The sequence below is a fragment of the Amphiprion ocellaris genome, chromosome 1, assembly GCF_022539595.1.
Source record: "Amphiprion ocellaris isolate individual 3 ecotype Okinawa chromosome 1, ASM2253959v1, whole genome shotgun sequence".
Lineage (NCBI taxonomy): Eukaryota > Metazoa > Chordata > Actinopteri > Pomacentridae > Amphiprion > Amphiprion ocellaris.
Genome location: NC_072766.1, coordinates 26,476,425 through 26,489,883, shown reverse-complemented (window position 1 = coordinate 26,489,883; position 13,459 = coordinate 26,476,425). Strand labels below are relative to the sequence as shown.

The following is a 13,459-nucleotide window of genomic DNA, read 5'->3' as shown; positions in this document are numbered from 1 at the left end:
TCAGTTTTCCAACAATTTGTAAGCTGGTGAATCAAGCTGGAGACTCCACTGCTGGAACTGTCCTTCTGGGTCAGGTGATTTTTCCACCATGTCCACGATTTAGTCAGTCTGCTGCTATGTGTGTCTTTGATAACTGCACCTTTAATTCAGGCTGAACTGTAAAATGAAATGATCTTTCCACTTATAAATCGGGTCAAATGATACACATTTGGAGCCCATTATGTGGTTGTTACGGGAAATGTGAAGCAAGAGAAATTGACAGTCATCATCTAAATCAGCTGAATTTCGCCCAGTAAGAGCCTAGAAGTGGTGTTCATACATTTTCTGCTGCTAGGGCTTTTTGCTTACCAAAAGTCTAATGAATAATGCCGATACGCAAGTTGTTGCGAACCACCGCCCGACGCTATTCAGACTTAAAAACATCTCATTATATCCAATTTTCCATCCAGAGTTTTTAAAAATGAGAATAATAATCTTTAAATTTTCAGCTCATCACACCCTGCCCCTGACTGATGTAACTAAGTAGTAATATTAGTGATGTTATCAGCTCTAAACACTGTGTGTGTCTGGCCTTGATGTCCATAATGTAGCACACACACACAGCCATAGCCTGCTGGTTTCCAGAATAAGGTTATTATCACCAACTGAGAGACACAGAGGAAGTCTGTGCGAGTGCATGCAGGGTTTTTCTATAGAAGGTTTACTTAATGAAGGAGGCAAAGAAGAAGAAGAGGATTGGTTAAGTGATTTTACACCGCTGCTGGTAACGAGGACAAGACAATGCCTGTTCATATCAAACAGCTAATAAAGTTAGCCTTCGTCATTACCACACCATTTAACATGAAGGTGTAGACCAGCAGATAAAAGAACAGTTTGAGGATGTTGAATGTTTGAATAGCTTCAAATGCCAGTGCTGAATCATCAAGCCTTTAGCCTTTATCACTCTATTGAAAACAGAGATTAGCAAGACCTGGTTTGCAGTTCAAAATATCTAAATATTTCAGGTAATCATCCTCCTTGATCATCAAAGATCTTTGGGAATGGGCTTTTGTGTTGTGCAGCTGTTGAAGGAATCCCGAATATACTGAAAATCTTTTTTAGTAGCAAACCTCCTGTGTGCTTGAGAGGTGATTTCTATATGCGTGAAAGTTTGTAGCATGCATCAGCAGTTGTCAACTTAGACTCACAGACATTTCAGTGGATACAAATGGAAACCGAGTTCTGTCTAAAAAACATGGCAAAATATAAATCCTGCCACAAAATAGCTGAATAGATGACATTCAAACGGCCCCCTGAAAGCATCCTTTCTTCCTTATCTTACTTGACACTTCTGATACCTTTCCCCTTAATGAGCCATTTCACTGTGGATCTTTCCCTCTCTCCAGGAGTTGTAAAATCTTCCTCATAACTTCATAACCTGGGAAACTCCCATGTCTAAAAGAATGTTTTGTCTCTTCTGCAGCATCATTGCATAAGTAACATGGTGATGTGAGTGTTCATTGCTCATGTCTAACAATTTAAATAGTGTAAAATATTAACTTCAAGATGTTCTTGATGTAAATATGTGATTGAATGTTAACCAAAAAAAGACATTCTTGCCCTGCCATTTGGTAGAGACTGCTCTTAAGGCCAGTTTAAAGTTGATTATATGTTTCTTTTATGATAGTGTTGGAGCAGAAAATTATACCTGCGGGGGGATTTACTGTACAGTTACCTAAAAACAGCAATAGGTATATATCAGTGCACACCCCACAGAGTAAAGCTGCAGTCAATCATTTTACAGTGTTTCGTGTAATCTGTGCTTTTCTTGTTTATATGGACTTTTTTTCACTTGACATTGGTCTTTGATGCAGTGTGTCCCCCCAGGCAACTGAAGCATCCTAGGTAAACCGAACCTGGTCTGGGAGGAAGTGCTGCCCTAACGACAAACTTGAGGAATAAAAATGTCCCTTCCCTTGTCTTTCTGTTGCCCACAAGCTCTGCAGCTTAGCACAGATTCAAATATGACATAAGCACATCAGTGCACATTAAAAAACAAAACAAAACAAACAAACAAACAAAAAAAAAAAAACAGCGTATGCCAATACTTCCAACATTGATTACTCTCAGCTAGATGGAGCTGAATCTACAGAAGGGAGACAATACAATGGGCATAGTTTTACAGAATAACATCACACCAGCAGATGCTGGGGTGTTGGTATGAAGGAGAACATATTCAGATTCAGGAAGCAGACACAAGTAAAACTTGTGATGGAAGTAAAATATACGTAAAATTGCCCACATGGGTTCTTTTCCACTGTCCATAGTTGATAATATAGGTAAATATATTGGAACAGGACTGCACCATATGGAAGAAAACAAACAAGCAATATATATATATATATATATATATATAGAGAGAGAGAGAGAGAGAGAGAGAGAGAGAGAGAGAGAGAGAGAGAGAGAGAGAGAGAGAGAGAGAGAGAGAGAGAGAGAGAGAGAGAGAATTTTGCTATATGGGCTGCTATATGGTTATATGGGCTGCTATATGGTTATATGGGCTGCTATATGGTTATATGGGCTGCTATATGGTTATATGGGCTGCTATATGGTTATATGGGCTGCTATATGGTTAGCACTGTGACCTTGCAGCTAGAAGATCCTCGGTTCACGTCCCAGCCTTGGCCTGGGATCTTTCTGCATGGAGTTTGCATGTTCTCCCTGTGCATAGGTGGATTTTCTCCGGGTACTCAAGCTTCCTCCCACAGTCCAAAAACATGCTGAGGTTAATTGGTTAATTGGTAACTCCAAATTGTCTGTAGGTGTGAAAAATAAACCATGAGTGTAACATACAAACTGCATGGTGCAAGCTCTGCTCAAATTACTGCATTCCAACTACTACCCGTTCCACTAGTTCAAGGAAGCAGCTTTCACCATGTTCACTGCATTCTCTGTTATACAGACGTGATGTCTCCCATTGAGGCTCTAAGCAGCCAAAGCTTGTCTCATTGCCACTGTGATGTTCTCAGGTGTATAATCATCCAGGAAAAATGCCATTTGCTTCTGTGACTTTTGATGTTGGACTAAAGGGGACAATTAGACTTATGCTGAGCTCTGTTGTCTGGCTGAAGCACAAGTCTGCTGTAGCTGCATAATATTCCACTTCTGACAACTCTGTTTCCAATTGTGTCTTGCAATTTTCATACAATGAAATGAGAAATATAAACCCATGATGGTATTACATTACTGACCTCCTGTCAAGCGACTGGATCATCTTCTTAAAATCCTCTTTGGTAAAAGTGTTAATTGGTACCATGTCTTTTGTGAGTCGAAAAGTTATCGCATCAGCAATTTCTCTCTGCTGTGTTGAACCGCTCTCATGTGGTGTAACACCGGCAAAGCCATCTGAAATAGTTTTTGTTTTGGATGGCATCCAGATCTGACTTGGATAATTTAAATCATCATCGCAAAGCTCTGTATGACGCGTCGTGAATTACTTGCTTTGCTTTGTATGGTACCAACAATTTCAAGACACCCCCAACAAAGTACCCATTTTTGGTGAAAACCATCCTTTCTGTCGCTGAAATAGATCTATGCAACTGAAGGTGCATTTCTTTTTACACCCAGATCTTCTTTTTGAGTGTTTTTTTTTGCTCCTGTGCCCCACTTCTTTTGCATTGCACACAAGGAGCTGGCATAACAACAAACTCATTGTTCTGTATATCCAAAAGTCTTAAATCGGAGTAAAGTACACTACCGTTCAAAAGTTTGGGTTCACTTAGAAATCTCCTTATTTTTGAAAGAAAATAAGGAAGAAAGAAAATCAATTTTCCTTAACATTTAGCCTTGAATTGATCAGAAATGTAGTCTAGACATTGTTGATGTGCTAAATGACTATTCTAACTGGAAACAGATGATTTTTAATAGAATATTTATATAGGGGTACAGAGGCCCATTTCCAGCAACCATCACTCCTGTTCTAATGGTACATTGTGTTAGCTAATGGTGTTAAAAGGCTAATTGATGATTAGAAAACCCTTGTACAATTATGTTAGCACATGAATAAAAGTGTGAGTTTTCATGGAAAACATGAAATTGTCTGGGTGACCCCAAACATTTAAACGGTAGTTATAGACCTGTCGTAAATAGGTTGTGGTGTCATATGTGCAAACACACACAGAGACACAAAGATTAAATAAATATATAATCGGCAGCATTGCTGTGTCAGTGCTGATACAAACTATCCTGAAGCCCTTAATGTGTAGGAAGCACTTTAATGCTGTAGACACCCAGGTTGCACCTACTTTTAACTTACAGCTTCTGGCAAGAGCATCATTTTTATCAATCTTACAGAATGTACAGAAACATTAGTAAGTAAAGGTGTCAAATAAACATAGCAGAGTCTTGTTAGGAAATCAGTATAAAGTGCCTTTAAATTACAGAATAGCCTACACTTTAAATACTGTACTTCAACACAGAGGTCATGTAGCACACTTAAGAGTGGCTGGCGGTGGACCACCAGGAGTCTAGTGTGTGTGTGTGTGTGTGTCTGTGTGTGTGTGTGCGTGCACGTGCATTTGTCTGTGTATGTGCGTGTGTGCGTGTTTGGTGTCTGTATACTCCAGATTCAGCAAAGTACAGTACCTAGGGAGATAAGAGATTTTTGAAATTGGTACAGCTGGGAAAAACATTAATTTTCTTTCCATTTGTTTGTTTATTTTAACTGCTGCATTATTCCCTCTACTGGTTTTTTTCTCTCTCCCTCGCTCTCTTTTGTGTCTCAGCAGTTTTCTAAATACCTTGGGGATTCAGACAACTCGAAAAAAAACAGGTTGAAAGTGAAAAGAGGGGATGCAATCGCATATATCCCCTAATGTCTCATTTAAAATGAAAACAGACAGACGGTACAAAACGATCTGGATTAGAGCTTTCTCCTCTCTCCTTCCCTGACTTTCATCTCGCTAATAAGCTGTGAATCTCATCTTGTCTTCAGAGGTTTCTCCTTTCCCTTTCATATTAACATTAGGGGTGGGGGATGCAACAGTGACTGAGATGCAGACCTTGGCTTTACCAGTAATTGCATTGAGGGGGAACATTTTGTTGATCAGCATCTAATAGACTTTATTAAAATTGCTTTACAGAGACAAAAGATGAGGACATTATTAAGTGACTTTGTGAGAGAACTTTGGAGATGACAAGAGGAACGACTTCCTCTTGAATTTCTAAATTCAAGTATTCTTGAATTTAGAAATAATTTTCAGGGACAGACCGAAGGCTCATCACCACTTGTATTTCTTACAATCACGGAAATAGAGATTAGCTGTATAAAATACCTGTGTTATGCTAAACAGCTTTGTTGAAATCGGTCATTGCCCACATATTGTGCAGGAAACTTTATAAATGATACATTTGTGTACGTTAATCTCTGCATGATGCAAGATTTTAATCATTGTGTAGGTTTTATTTAACGCAGAGGGAGGTCTTTAGACCACAAGCTCATTTTTTTGTTTGATTTATGTTTGTTTTTCAATCGAAAAGCACTGATCATCTCAACTCAAAAGAGAGCTCAATATTTCTGAGGCAGGTATGATATTTTCAAGTATCCAAAAAGTTGCTTTTGGACATCAAAAAGAAAAAATCCGTGAATTGGGGAGATTCTGGTTTTGTGTCCTAAACATTTAATGTATGTTTGTTGTTCTACGTATAGCTTTGAAATATCTTACTTTTGCATTTTAAGAGATTTCTCTTGTGAAGACGCTATTCTCACACATCAGAAATGCCAATCGCCTTTGTAAGAATACAGGCTGCCTGCTGTTTAAGGACTCATAAGAATCCGATCGAAGACTTACTATCTGATTCTGTTCTGCCAGCTAAAGCAGACTGATGCTATCAGTTTCACTTAAGGGTGACAGATTATTGTATTGACAGAAACAGGCAACACTGAACAAGATGGGGACTTCCATTCTATAGGGGATCAAGCTTTCACCGACACTTTGTCATTGTGAAAATACAAGAGATAAACTCCTCACCTTTATTTTCACTGCAGCTCCTAAAGGACTTCTATACTCTGCTTTGTCAGTAACTAAGATTCATTTGTAAGAACTGTCATTCTTGTTTCACCTCATTCTTTTTTCAATCTACAGGTGGAAACGCGAAACTGCGCTACCAGATCACATCAGGAAACATGGGAGGGGTGTTTGATGTGGAACCAGAGGTGGGGACTATCTTTATTGCCCAGCCTCTGGACTATGAAAAGAACAAAAGGTAGGAGCATACTCAGGTAGAGAAGCCTTTCAGACAAAAGGTAAATTCTTGCTAAATGATTTTACCTCACATATATAGTGTCGTGCCTCCGCTCGACCAGAGGTACTGTGTTTTTGAGCTATCCGTATCATTCTTATGAATGTATATTGAGGAGGTTATGAGGGAGTTTGAACAGTTTGGAACAAACATCCACTTTGGACTCTAGGATGCACGGATTACATTTTAGTGGTCAATGGTCAAGGTCACTTCACAAAACACATTTCTGTTGAAAGTCAGAAATTCCAATGTTAAGTTGGACAGAATTTCACACAAATATTTATTGGGAGTGCCATTTTACCTTCAAAAGATCAATGGTCAACTTCACTGTTATTATAATGTAACACTTTTCTGGCCATTTTTCAACTCTGTAGAGAATGTGACCGTGTTTCACATTTAGGTACTGCATTGATGACACTGATCTTGAGTGGTACTGTTGTGATTGTTTTGATCATCTTAGCTGCTGAGTTTAAGATATGAATGAAGCGTCCATGTCCACAATGTGTAGCTTCCATTATCTCAAAGTAAAGACATTAGTTTTCTCACTGGAGATTATTCACTGGAATCGTACATGCCACACACATAGATTTCTTCAATTTTGTTTGAAAAAAATACACTTTAAATTAAATTCCTTCAATGTTTTCAGTATATATGGCAAATGGCCCACACTTATGTATGTAGCACTTTTTAACCTTAGGTTTCAAAGCGCTTCACAGTGTGTTTCTCAGTTGCATTCATACAGTGTGTATGAATGGTTGGCAAAAGCTGCTGTGCCCACTGAAAGCAAAGGGATCAGTGTCTTGCCCAAGGACTCTTACACATTGGCCGGAGATCTTTTAAATGTTGTCATTAGTATTCAACCCGCTCCTCCACCACCTGAGTCATGGTCACCCTTTATATGTTGTATAAGACTGGCTTCACATAGATGTAAACTCTACCTTAACTGCCTTTTTTAGATGAACTGTGATGTGCAAATTCAGTGTTTTTTGTTTTGTTTTGTTTTGTTTTTCTTATTCCTTTACATGCATGATATAGCTTTAATTAATACTTTGGATCAATGCTGTTGCTCATTCTATGAAAGTCCCTGACAAAACTGAAAATTTGCTTAGGTACAAGCTTCATGTCCTGGCTTCAGATGGAAAATGGGAAGATTACACAACAGTGACAGTGAACGTGGTTAACAAGAATGACGAGGCTCCGGTGTTTACCGTTAATGAGTACTACGGCAGTGTAACGGAGGAGCTGGATGGTTCACCAGTGTTTGTATTACAGGTACAGTCTAATTACAGTCTAATCTCTTTATTTAGCTGTATGATAGAGCTTATAATTATTTGTAAACATGTTTACTTGCATGTTTTCTGTTTAATTACATGCAGTTGAACTTTTAATGAAGCAAATTTTGACGTTATTTGCAGGCTAAGAAACCAAACAATGTTATGAAGGAAAAAAGTTTGATCTTACTTTTTTCATAATTGTACAACCAGAATTAACACGTTTCTCTGCAATATGAGATCTATTCTTCTTCTTTAATTTCATGTGTTTTACTGTCCACTGTATTGTTACAGTGAAATGTAAAAAAGTGACAATATATGTTGAGAAATTGTGTTAGAAATAGTTATGTAACATTTTCATTATTTATATATTTTACCAATTTTTAGATATTTAAAATGCTATTCCCAAAAGCATTCATATACTCAGTAATGAATGTTACAGTGTGTATTTGCCAGCACAGCAAACAAACAATTCTTATAATTGCTAACAAACTTTGTTCATGTCAATACTGGGATTTTGGATCACTTTTTCTTTAAGGTTGGAAGACCATCACTCAGGTCTTCAGTTCAGTAAAATCAGGTCTAGATTTTGGCTGTGTGTTTTAGATCCTAGTATTGTTAGAAGATCCACTGCAGAGAAACCCTTTGCCTTGGGCAACAGACTGCCTGATGTTTTCCTCCACACTCTTAATGTAGTCTTCTTTTCTCATGATGCCAATTACTTTTACAAGGTTGCCTTGTACACTGGCTGATAAACATGCCAAAAGCACTACATTCCAACCACCATGTTGTGACCTTGGGGATAAATGCTTCTTCTTCATTTTGCCAGATGAAAACATGTCCCTGTTTCCAAACAACTTTGAAACAATGACCTAAAGCTTCTCTGTCCAGCAGAGCTTTTGTCAAGCCTTGGTGAGCTTTTGTGTGTGAGATGCAGCAACCTCCTTGGTTGGCATCCGTGGAGATCAGCCTAATGCAATGTCTGCTGGAGATTCTGCCTTGAGATGTTGTATCCAGAATTGCTCAGATTTATTAGAAGGGCCTTAGTGCAAAAAGTTAAGAAGAACCCGAGGTTCACTACTACCATGCCTGTCAGTGTGGGAGTTGTCTTTGGTTTCCTATTATGTCTTTTGAGATATTTCACAGTGTGGAATTCTTTGTGAGTTTTGTTTGATTATTCTGTGCTCTGTAGTTACTAGCACTTGAAAATACTGAAACATGACTTCATAACCCCTCTCTGACCTGATGGTTTACTTATGCATTGAGGATGAGCAACAGGGAGCAAAAAGGACAGGAGAGGGCTGAGGTCGAAAAGATAAGTCTTTGCCGGATATACTGGAGGTTTAATAACTGCACAGAGCAGTTGTGGAGTGCTTCCAGTCAAGATATCCCTCCAAGTCAGCAGCATTTCAATAATTGAATAGTGTAAAAACTGACTGCACACTTATTACCCTCTCTAAATCGATGTGCTTTTCACGTTTTAGGTAACAGCATCTGACCCAGATAAGGATGCTGACCAGGAGGCCCTCCGTTACTCTCTCCATGGCCAGGGTGCTGAGAGTGAATTTATTATTGATGAGGTCACAGGCAAGATATATGCCCAACGGACCCTGGACCGCGAGGAGCGTGCCGTTTGGCGTTTTGTTGTTCTGGCTACAGATGAGGGTGGTGAAGGTCTGACAGGCTTCACAGATGTCATTATTAATGTATGGGATATCAATGACAATGCACCCATCTTCACCTGTGCTCCCAGCTGCCATGGCGATGTTGCAGAAAACTCTGTAGTAGGGACATCTGTGATGGAGATGACAGCAACTGACCTGGATGATTCAGCCGTGGGGCAGAACGCTGTGCTCTCTTACAGGATTGTGGGCAGTTTAGATGCCACTAATATTGAGGTGGGAGGAGTGCCCACCTTCTCAGAAATGTTCACTATTAACCCCACTACAGGGACCATCACTGTAGGCATGGGTGGTCTGGACAGAGAACAAGTTGAGTCCTACCTCTTGGTGGTGGAGGCTAGAGATGGGGGAGGAATGACAGGAACTGGAACTGCTACCATTCAGATCAAGGATGTGAATGACCATGCTCCAAGATTCACTGATCACTCCTGCATGGCAAGGATCTCTGAGAATTCAGAGACCAATGCAGAGGTGGGTGAGTAGGGGCATCACTGCTGATGCAGCACCACTTGATTAAAAAAGTGTTGTCCAACTTATTTTAAATGTCATTTGCACATGGAAACATTACGCTTGGATTTTGATGGACGTTACCATTGTGTATCTGTTAAAAAATACAATGCATAACAGAGGAAAACTGGATGCCCTACCATTCAAAAGTTTGAGGTCACCCAAGTAATTTCATGTTTCCATGAAAACTCACACTTTTATCCATGTGCTAACATAATTGCACCAGGGTTTTCTAATCATCAATTAGCCTTTCAGCATGATTAGCTAACAAAATGTACCATTAGAACACAGGAATGATGGTTGCTGGAAATGGGCCTCTGTACCCCTATGTAGATATTCCATTAAAAATAAGCCGTGTCCAGTTTGAATAGTCCTTTACCACGTTACCAATGTCTAGACTGTATTTCTGATTAATTTAAAGGTATCTTCAATGGAAAAAAAAGGTTTTCTTTCAAAAATAAGGACATTTCTAAGTGGCCAAACCTTTGAATGGTAGTGTACATGGAGGTCACATTCAAGATCTATGCCTGTGACCTCCATACCTTCCACCACCATTATTGTGTAAATGTGACCACATTTAATTATTCTTGAATGCAGTCCTACTCTTCATTTGACTTAAGGTGAATGTCACCTGCTTTACAAAAATTGCTGGGTTTTCTATCTTCACAACCCTGAATCCGCATTGACAGTCTCTAGGATATTGTTATATTTTTCTTTTCTTCATTATAAAGGGATAGCCTTCTCTCCACAGGACACTTTAACCATGGCTTAGTTTGAATTAATATTCAGACATTTAAATTAATCTCTTGGGCAAGCTAAAGTTAGTTCTTTGTTATTTTAAGTAGAACTTATTTGCTGTTAATTCACATTGCCGTTAATTCCATCGTATTTAACTCAAAAAACATACTGAGATACTGTGACAGAAACTTTTGCTAACTCATTACTCAGGTTAATGATGGGGTTAAGATTAGGTGTCAGTCATTGTTACTGGGAGAATATGACTTAATTTTGAGTTAGCGTCTTGAGTGGGTGATGAACTTTAGAGCCCGACAGACACAGTTTACATCCAAATTTGCATCTTTTGTCCTCAGTTGAATTGCATGAAGTACTCATTCCAGCAAGATGTAGCACATATTCAATGAAACTGCATGAATTGATCTTTCCATTGATGCTTGTTGCTGTGTTGGCGAGAAAAATAGTTTTGAGGTTACATTCAAATTTAATCATAGTTCTGGATACAGGTCCACATTCCATCTCCAACTCCATTTTCTCTTGTTTTAATTACTTATGACCTTGTCATTCCATAGATATGGAACACATTTCACTAGAAACAGCTGAACTGGAGGGTTGGAATGTGCTCGTCACAAGTACATACCAAAGTAATCATGCTGTAAAGTCAGATCTCATTTCTACAAAGAAATATGTTTACTAATTTCTTCGTCTATTTTCATGTGCACTTCTCAGTTAAATAAGTCACTAAGTCCATATTATTTTACAATATACCACATAAAAAAGAAAACATACACTTTTCCAATGATACTAGTTGTTTCTCTGTGCAACACAACATTTAAAACTTAAAGCAAATCTGTGCATTTTGTCCAGCATAGGGCTGACATTACATATGCTGTTGTATGACAAATAAACACAAAATAAATTACTTTTCTTTTCATAAAAATAATTCAGAAGTTGTGGTTGAAAGATGTGTGCAGGTCACATGAGCACAAGTAAGGTATTGTACAGTCATGGAAAAAATTATTAGACCACCCTTGTTTTCTTCAATTTCTTGTTCATTTTATTGCCTGGTACCACTAAAGGTATATTACCCAAAGAATACAATGAACACTACAAAAATGCAGCTGATTGCATCATACTTTATGTCCTATTTGACATCCTTAAGCTTTATTGTATTCCCAGGGTATATAAGAGGCCATTTCATGTCAGAAGCAGCACTGCATATGCAAAGGCCTAGAATGGTTTCCTGCTGACATTCAAGTAGCACATGTAGCACAACTCAGAAGTTGTCAGCTCTCACATAATGCTTAAAACAAAAGAATTATGTGAAGCCACAAAGGCAGCCATCTTGGCACGGCTGGAAATTGGCATGAGTGAGAGACAGGTAGTGAAAAGACTGAAGATCTCCAAGACAGCCGTTCATTACACCAAGAAAAAAACAAGTCAAACATAGTACTACCAAATTGCTAGTTGGTCATGGCAGAAAACATCTTTCTACCCCATGAGATGACCATGCACTCATCCGTTCCTGTGTCAGGAATCGTCGTCAGACCTCCAGGGACCTTAAAAATTAATGAGCACTGTCAAGAAATGTGACTTGTTGGGCAAGGACAGTTGGACTTCTTGAAGCTGGTCTGAAGTCATACAGAGCACAGAAGAAGCCCTCCATCAACGAAAGGCAGAGGAAAGCCCAGTTACTCTTTGCTGGAGATCACAAGGATTGGACTGTTGATGGTTGGGCTAAGGTCCTCTTCAGGGATGAATCCAGTTTTCAGTTGATGCCCACTCCAGCCAACTTACTGGTTAGGAGGAAGCCTGGAGAAGCCTACAAACCAGACTGTCTTGCCCCTACAGTAAAACATGGGGGTGGATCAGTGACAATCTGGGGTTGTTTCAGTATAGGTGGAACAGGGAAAATGCAATTGTGTGAAGAACGAATGAACCAAGTCATGTACAGGGCTACTCTTCAAATCAGTCTTCTTCCATCAACTGGAAAACTCTGTTCTGCTTCGAATGACTGGATTTTCCAACAAGACAATATCCTTTGCCACACGGCAAAGTTAGTTAAAGCCTGGATGGAGAACCAGAACATTGGAACTATGCCTTGGCTGCTCAATCACCAGATCTAAATCCAATTGAAAACCTGTGGAAAATCATCAAATACAAAATGGAGAACCACAAGCCCAAAAACAAAGCAAATTTGTTTGAATTTGTGTAACAGGAATGGGCTGCTGTGACAGCAGAACAATGTCTGAAGCTTGTGGAGAGCATGACAAGATGTATGGCTGCAGTCATCAAAAACAATGGTTATGCAGTCGAGTACTAACTCCTGTGTGTATCAGGTGACTAAAACAGACAAAATAAAACATGGAATGTCTAATATCACTGTTTTTGGCAGTACAATGCCATAGCTATTGATGTAAGAACTTAAATGATTTTGTTATTATCAAGAAAACCATGGAAAGTGGCTAGATATCAGCTCTTAAACTCGTATGAGCTATTTTTGTTGTTCTCGTTATATTTGTCCAAACAAATGTATATTTAGTTGTACTAGACATTAAAATTAATGAGAAATTGAAGAAAGGAAAGGTGGTCTAATAGTTTTTTTTTCATGACTGTATATGCACACTTCCATGATTAAAACAATTATTTCATTTTTTAAAATGTATTTGCACATCATGTTGTATCCCACCACTCAAGAAGCCAATATTTCAAATGAGAGCAAGCCTCTATAGTTTAGTCACACGATGTCATTTCTTGTTCTAAGGTCCTGGAGCTCGCTGCAGAGGACAGAGACGCTGGAGAAAATGCCCAGCTGACGTTTAGCGTTGTGGCTGGAGACCAAGAGCAGAAGTTCTACATGGTCAGTCACAAGCAGGAGCAGAGAGGGACCTTGAGGCTCAAGAAACGTCTGGACTATGAACGACACAACGAGCAGAGGTTCAACCTCACACTGAAGGTATATAGAGGGCAATCCATTGACAAAAC

The 13,459-nt window shown here is 39.0% G+C and overlaps 1 protein-coding gene across 1 annotated transcript in view; it reads left to right on the top strand.

The window, feature by feature from the left end:
• LOC111563846 (neural-cadherin) overlaps window positions 1-13,459 on the top strand; it is a 375,623-nt gene that overhangs the window by 190,357 nt on the left and 171,807 nt on the right. The window contains exons 17-20 of the mRNA XM_055010997.1: window positions 6,123-6,243; window positions 7,389-7,551; window positions 9,035-9,703; window positions 13,239-13,430. Coding sequence (XP_054866972.1) covers window positions 6,123-6,243; window positions 7,389-7,551; window positions 9,035-9,703; window positions 13,239-13,430 — 1,145 coding nt within the window. The remainder of the gene's footprint in view (window positions 1-6,122; window positions 6,244-7,388; window positions 7,552-9,034; window positions 9,704-13,238; window positions 13,431-13,459) is intronic.